This window comes from Rhea americana, unplaced genomic scaffold, assembly GCF_003343005.1.
Source record: "Rhea americana isolate MKP2758 unplaced genomic scaffold, rheAme1 scaffold_410, whole genome shotgun sequence".
NCBI classification, from domain to species: domain Eukaryota; kingdom Metazoa; phylum Chordata; class Aves; order Rheiformes; family Rheidae; genus Rhea; species Rhea americana.
The window spans coordinates 113,039-120,793 of record NW_028186547.1 but is presented as its reverse complement, the minus strand read 5'-3'; the positions used below and the strand labels follow the sequence as shown (position 1 = coordinate 120,793).

General features: G+C 41.2%; 1 protein-coding gene across 1 annotated transcript in view; it reads right to left on the bottom strand.

Moving 5' to 3' along the window:
* Positions 1–4,482: 4,482 nt before the first annotated feature.
* MEOX1 (mesenchyme homeobox 1) overlaps positions 4,483–7,755 on the bottom strand; it is a 7,988-nt gene continuing 4,715 nt past the window's right edge. The window contains exons 2-3 of the mRNA XM_085314723.1: positions 6,598–6,770; positions 4,483–5,730 (exon numbers count right to left, since the gene is read on the bottom strand). Of these exons, the coding sequence (XP_085170849.1) occupies positions 5,608–5,730; positions 6,598–6,770 (296 nt within the window). The 3' untranslated portion in view covers positions 4,483–5,607. The remainder of the gene's footprint in view (positions 5,731–6,597; positions 6,771–7,755) is intronic.

Sequence of the window (7,755 nt, the reverse complement as noted above, 5' to 3'; positions counted from 1 at the left end):
ATGTTGTTCAGTTTCCAGAGGCTTTTGGTTTTGGAGGGCTTTTTTTTGAACACTCATGAATGCCAGGACCAGATAGCCTGATAAAGAGAGGCATTATCCACCACCTGCAACTTTGGCATCTGTTACACAGGAAAAAACTGCCACAGGAAAGGATGCTCAGGAAAGGCAGGTAATGAATGTCACATCATGTGGCTGTAACTCAGCCAGACCTATGGCACACAGGGGAAAGCGAAGTTACCTGCCCCTGAAGGGTCACAAGTTTACTTGGACAAAGAGCAGTGGTTCTGTTGGAGTGAATCCTATGGGCAGGCAGCCTCTGGATATTTTGTCTAGCTTGTGCTCTCTTAGCACCTTGCTTTCCCAGCCCTTTCAATAAGTGTCTTGGAGGATATACAGAATACATCACAGCTTTTGCCTCAGCCACAGCCAACTGACTCAAATAGTTTCACCACTGTGGTGCACAAGTATGGTCTCCACAAGCTTTGCCCTTACATTGTCAGGGAAAAGTATGAGCAGGTGGTTTAAGAAAACATTAATAGAGGTATGTCATAGCTTTAAAAAGTGTTTAAAGGAGAGCAGAGCTGTTGCTTCCAATTTTTCACTCTGCTGTCTCCCTGATGAAATACAGTCATATCCACTTAAATAATACCTTATGGAAAAGGAAGTGTCATGTTTTTATTGGACACTTTTTATTACCAGCCGCAGTGAAAAGTGCAGTTGTGAGCAAATATACCATTCCTTAGCCTTTTCACCAGATTATAATGCTGACAGAGAATGGCTGCTTCTTGGAGAGACTAAGGTTTGCAGCAGCAGGGACTGTGGCATGTGGAAAATAAATCTGAAATTCTTGGGGCTGCAAGCAGCTTCTCTAGGCATAAAAATAATTTATGAAGGCTGATGCCACTGTTTGCTCTGTTAGGGCCTTTCACTACCCGTGGCTTGTGATTTAGGACAAGTTGCTCATTTAGKGCATTCAAGTTTACATCTGGCTGCAGTGTTGCCCCTCTCCTTGCAGGCTTAACATGGCCATGATGAAGTGTAGGGTGCTCCCCAGCAGGACTCATGGCACTCACACAGGTCGTGCAGCAGTTTTGGGTGTCTCTGGAGAAGCCTGATCTGGAGACAGCAGGGAGGTGCGGTGCAGCCTGCCCAAGGCATGGGGGTTCCTGTCAGGCCTCCACTGGGGACTTGTGGACCCAGTGAGCCACAGTGAGGCTGCTGGGAGTCTCCTTCAGAAAGGCATGAGATGTTTGTGATTTCCTGGCCACAACTAGCAACATTTAGAAAAACAAACAAGAGTGAATGAAAATAACCTAACACAGCACTTCTGCTAAGTAAAGAAGGGAGGAAGCATTTCTGTGACAGCCCTGGGTTGATACTTTGCTCCTGCTAGTGTAAGATGCACTGTGCTCAAACCCTGCAATGGCAGAAAATGGTTTCTCTTGGGTAGAGAGAGATTTTTGCTGTCTACAGTAAACACCAAAGCTCTCACCATGAGGTGACACTCTTCTGAGCASGAGCAAGGCTAGGCAAGGGCCAACTGACGTGAAATGGCATCACATCTTCTGCAGAGCACTCTTTCCTTCAGAAAGGAATAAAAATACATTTCCAAAATAGGAATCTTAACACTTCCTCGCAGCTCTGGTGACACCATACGTACTTCTACAAGCCCTTATTGGTGATGGCTGCTGACAATGTCTACATGGGAGCCAGATTGCTCTCTGGGATGGGAAGAGATTTCCTAATGGTAAGCCCTTAGGCAAAACATTTTATTACTGTTCATTTGCTACTATCAAACCAGAAAAATATATTCCCAAAGGTCATCTAGCCTGTCTCCCATTCTGAAAAACATCTATCTTTCATTGTTGCTGAATTTCTGCTTGATCTAGTACTAAGACTGTAAATAATGCAGGTTGGTTTACCCTGCAAGATAGGCAGGTTTCTCTTTAGAGTCCCTGCCCAGGAGAGCTAGAGCGGGGCAAAGTGTTTCGTCCCCAGTTACGGTTCCTGCTGTGCCTTGCAGCTGCCTGGTCCTGCGTGAGATGAATGCTCTGTGGCCAGGYACAGCAGTGCTTCGGCATATGTGTTTCCCTGCACAGCAGTCCAGCTTTCTGTCTCTGGATCGAGGATGCAGTAGGATTCTCTCTCTACAAATCCTTTTCCTGCATATTAGTTGATAATTAAGAGTAACAACCTGGGAAGAACTACATGCAGAAGGAACAGAGCAGAATGTTACTACACCCTGAGGAGTTATTTTTTTTTCTGAGCTGTTTATCCGCAATCTTCGGTATACCTGTGTTTCTAAGGAACTGATTTATAATCTTTTCTTTTGAAGTAGGTATTCTGAATATGTTTGCCACAGATGCCTGAAGATAACCTTTATTGTTCAGATGCTGAAAAAAAATTGCAGTTAACAGATGAGGCCAGCCTGAACAATGTCTACAAAGGAACCGTAATTTAATAATATGTCAATCTCATAGCTGTGCACAGAGAGGTTCAGCTATGCTGACAGTTAATTATGACTGTTTTTTTAATCTATTTTATTAATACTAGTGATTATTGCTGTAAATTTTCTTTAAAGCACCTGACTGGATGTTATATCGCATCCATGAGACAACTATCTCCATGAGGTAACTGTAATATGGCTTAAAACATCTTGAAATAAAAAAATTGTCAAAATAAGAAGAAACATATTCAGGAGATTTGGCATCAATAGCTTTTATATTTTGTTGTTTGTTTGGAAAGTTTTGAAATTCATTCAGAGAGTCAAATTCCCAGGGACATTTTTTCTGAATAAGTACTATCTAAACCTCCAGCAATAGCTAGAGGCTTTCTCCCGGGTGCAATCTGGGCAAAAATTGACTGACTTTAAGCATTGCCCTTGCAATGTAGTGCCAGTAACAGAATTTGCAAACGTGGAGTGTTTCCCCTTTACATTAACATTGCAAGTCTGAGATTTTGCTCCCGGACGAACAACTTTGCCTGAAAGAGTCTTGTCAACAAAGGTTCAGGGGTCAAATGCTTCGATGATAAAATGTTCCATTATGAAACACTAAAATCTCAGAATAAGCTGACAGTTTCACATGGAAACTCCAGTGTGAAATGATCTCATGCAGAACTTGTACCCTATTTGCCAAGGGTCACAGCAGGAACAGTTTAGGAGCTGTAATTATAGATGCGAACTAAGATCCCTTTGACTCACTTTTAAGTGAACTAGGATCCAATCAGCCTCCTAAAGGGAATACTTATTAAGCTTCTGTCTGGGTGAGGAGTTGATCTAGATTCATTTTGGTTATTATGGTAGCCAAGAGCCGAACAGATCTCATCACAAAATAGACTCTGCAGCTTGCACACTGCCTAAGCACAGCGGGGAGGAGGTGGCAGGCTGATGTCACCTCTGAAACTCACAGGATTTACTGCTCTTTGAATCCCTGCTGTGGTCACAGCACAGAAAATACATTGTATAACTTTTCACTTCTCAAGTTTCTTTATTTTAAAATCATTTTTGCATTAATGTATACTCTAAAATGTTCAATTTTCATCTGACAAATAGTTTGGAAATTTTAAAAGGTGAAGTGGAATGGACAATTTTTCATAGTAGATGCAGTAGTTCTTAGCTCTTTGAAAAGAATCCAGCACCTCTGTTAAAGCAAATGTTCATATTAACTATTCTGAGGACTTTTACAAAGTGGTATAACCACAGATAACTTTATGAACATATCATCCAGATATGTAACTTTATATCCGCCATATCTGCAGAGTACTTTGGGTTTCTCCAAGTTAATGCCAAATAACGATGCATCACAGTAAGACGAAATGAAGATAGTACGACAGCATGCCACAGTTCCACGTACTGCTTACCTTTCAAGTATTTAAACATGAGTTTCAGTATTCTCAAGACTCATTATGTAATATGTTAGTGTGACATTCTGTTTAAAAAAGGCAAAATTACATTATAATACATTAAACAAAAGGACAGAAGAAATAGAAATAGACACTATGCTTTCCTAAAACTTTGTAAAAATTGTGTAAAAAACTTGATATAGTACAAGTTTGGATTGAAAGGGGACCATTTTCAAGTGGAAGTTAAGATATTTGGTGGTGCCAGGACAATTTATGATCTTGTATTGGAAAGCTTTTTTTTACATATTATTTACACTTGAAATAGGGGCAGTTGGCTATCTCAGCTTTAGTGGCTTTAAAGATTGCCTGGTAAAGCTTTCTGATGTCCTCAAAGGCTCTCAAAGGCGGAGGTGATCAAACACCAATAAAAATCAAAATGGAACAACAAAAAAGCCACAATATGGCTACATGTTTTGAAGAGAAAAGATACTTTGCATTTGTATGAACTAGCTGAACAGTTGCAAACACTAAAAAAAAAAAAATCACAAAAAATAATATAACAATGAAACTTTTGCAAACAGGCAAAAAAGGCTAAGTTTGTCACATAACCATAAATTTGATAAATTCAGATATTGATTTTGAGGTCTATGAGTAATAAGTGTAAATTTAGACAATATCTTGATTGACAGATGTATTTGTGCATAATTAAAATAAACACATGTGCATGCTTGTTATGTAGAAAATTTTATCTCCAAGACACAGAAAAAATCCCAAGAATTTGAGGGCATGTAAACTCAGCTAAGTCACTCCTCATATCATTTTCTGCTTCTCCTAACAATCCTAAACTCACAAAGAAAATACTGGTTGTTCAGAGAATTTCCAGAAATACAAAAGAAAGGCATGAAAGAGAAGTTTTCTTTAAGTTAAATAAACAAAAATGTCTAAAATAAAACAGTGACAGCTACTGTGTTCAGAAGGCTTAATATTTGTTGTATCTGATGTGATATTTGGTAATGATTGTTTTGAAAAAATATCTGAATTTGAGATTTAGCAATGTGATTTCAGGATTTGCTGTAAGCATGGAAGAAATCTCCTGCTGCAAATTGTTGCTATCAGCAGGGCACCTGCCCTCTGTATTCCTAAGGGGAAAGCCACCTCTTCTCCAGTGGGCAAGCAGCATTCTGCGCCTATAACTTTGCCCTCAAATTTTTGYTTTTTATCTTATTGCCTAGCCATGTATGTTTTCCATACATATTGCATGAAAAATCAGTGACTRTCAAAGCATTTATTGCTGTCTTGGAGGAAGGCACAAGGAAAATATGCCTTGCCAGCTCCAAATGCAGAGCAAATAGAAGTGACCAGGGAAGGATTGGATGTGAATACGGCATTGTATTATCACTCATTGAACCTTTTCCTTCTGCCTGATGACCTGTGTTTTCTGAGCTTTTGAGAGCCTAGACAACATTATTACTGCTTTGTATTCAGTGTTTTTAGTTAATATTCTGAAGTCACATCTGTGGTAGTAAGACAATTCCAGAAAGTTAAATTCATTCAGACAAAAATCAAAGTCATGTCCTTCCTTGGTTTTTTTTTTTCCTGTGTTCTTTAAGTGCCTCTGCACTTAAAGCATTGTCCCCCTTTCAAAGGCTCAGGGCTACAGGTTTCACAGGCAGGCTCATCTCGCGGTGACGGCACTGATCCGGAGCCGCGCACATCTGCTCCGTGAGCAGTCCTTCTCCATACCCTTCCTCACTGCCACAAGGTCTATTCAGAGCTAGGTGAGGCAGCAAAGTCCACATCTTCTGTGTCATGGTCCTGGGGGGACACTGGCTGCCCGCCTTTAACTCGCTTCCACTTCATTCTTCTGTTTTGAAACCATACTTTGACCTGGGTGATAGAAAGGAAATGTTATTTACAGCCTTATTTATAGCCTTATTTACAAACTGTTATTTACAGTTTGAACTGTACCTCATGTATCTATGTGCATATTGATAAAAGGATATCTTGTGGAATTCTAGAAGAAAAAGGTGGAAGAGGCCTCAGAAGGTTAACTGAGCCATCTCGCTAAAAAGAGCAGGAACCATTCTCTGTAATCTGTTGTAGACAGATGTTTCCCCTAGAAACCAGCAAAGGCAGTACAAGTGCTTTGCTCAGGGTCCATCTCTGTGTCAGCTCCTCATGTCCATTTAATGGGCACAGTGCCCCTAAACGCCTTTTAACAGCCAGGATGATCAATCTAACGTTTCAGGAATTGTAACTGGCTTCATTTAATTGAGCAATTCCTCTGCTGTTCGTTAAGTTTTGATAAGGAAACCCTGTCTATCACAATGGGAGAACAGAAATATCTGTCTCCATAAAACTCTATATTTTTGTCTTTCCTTATCCTGTCAAAATATTACATGACCCAGGAAAGATGCAAGTTATTAATCATATAATATTCAAATAACATCTTGGTAACACAATATCCATATTCCACCTGCAAGTCATGGCACATCAGGATGCACCAAAGAGCGGTGACAAACAACAGCTCAGTAGATATCAGTCATTTCTAAATGTGTCTTCTGTAGTTTAGATTAACAGAATTACATTTATTAACTAATTTCAATGAATATGCTTTAAAAGAATTTGGAGGTTTTGTATTAAAATACCTTTGTGCCATTACAAAAGTCCACCCTTGAGTAACATGTCTGCTTCATTAGGAAGAAATTGTGGGAAAGGGAAGAGAAGCTGAGGAGGTAGGGGTGCAGGAATTACTTGTCTCTCTGTGAGATCCAGGTTCACAGCTATCTCGTATCTCCTGAGCCTTGTCAAGTAATTATGGTGGGCAAATTCAGCTTCCAGCTCCTGTAGCTGCTCCTTGGTGAAAGCTGTCCTTTCCTTCCGTGATTTGCTGCTTGGTTCTGCCTTGTTGCTCAAGTTCTGATTTTCTAAGAGGCAAGCACACGTTGTATAATTTGCAGTTACACTGATCTAGGCGGATACGCATGTTGTAGAGGTAGCTAGGACAGCTAAAGGAAAGGAAAGGGCGCATTGCCAAAACTGCAGAAGCACAGATCTAGGTCTGCAAGGCCAGGACCGAGCAGCTTTGGGAAGGAAGCTTCCACATCCCTTGCGATCATTGCATCCAAATGGTATTTTCAGTAGTAATCTCTCCCCCCCCCCCATCTCTACTTTCACTTCATATATATGTATTATTGCTCTCCCTGATGCTGGCTGCTACATCACAGTCACTACCCAGCAACTGGCAGCAAAGCAAAGCAAGCACTTAAGTTTGTGCATGATGTGTGATGAGTGTATGGCGACTTTATCCAGTGCAGGRGGGGAGCCAAAGTTGCTGAGGAAGCACCATGGGCTGGTGTATGTTTGGGGAATATAGTGAGGTCAGAACATGGAGAAATGACCAGCAGCAGAGAACCAGTGTTCCTGCCTCAGCCCTGCGTCCTTTCGACTTTCAGCTTCTTTGTATTCTCACTGAAGGAAACCTGTAAGAGGGCCAGGGAGCCATGTGCGCGGCTGGCTCAGTACAATCCTGGTCACTATGCTGCTTGAAACACTTTTTTGCTATCTGTGCACTTAGCTGCAATGTAGCTGAGAAAGGTACATTTCTTGAGCCAAATTTCAAGACATAGTTGGAGGGATGCTATATCAACTACGCCAAGAAACAGGCACAGACTGGTCTTTCCTGAGACTGTGGCAATCTTTTTCCCTTCCCTCTTCCCTTCCCCTTCCCTTTCACCTTTCCTCTCCCCTTCCCTTTCACCTTCCCTCTCCTCTTCCCCTTCCCCTTTCCTTTCCCTTTTCCCTTTCCTCTTCCCTTCCCCTTCCCCTCCCCTTCTCTTCCCCTTTCCTTTCCCCTTTCCCTTTCCTTTTCCCTTTCCCCTTCCCCTTCCCTTTCCCCTTCCCTCTCCCTCT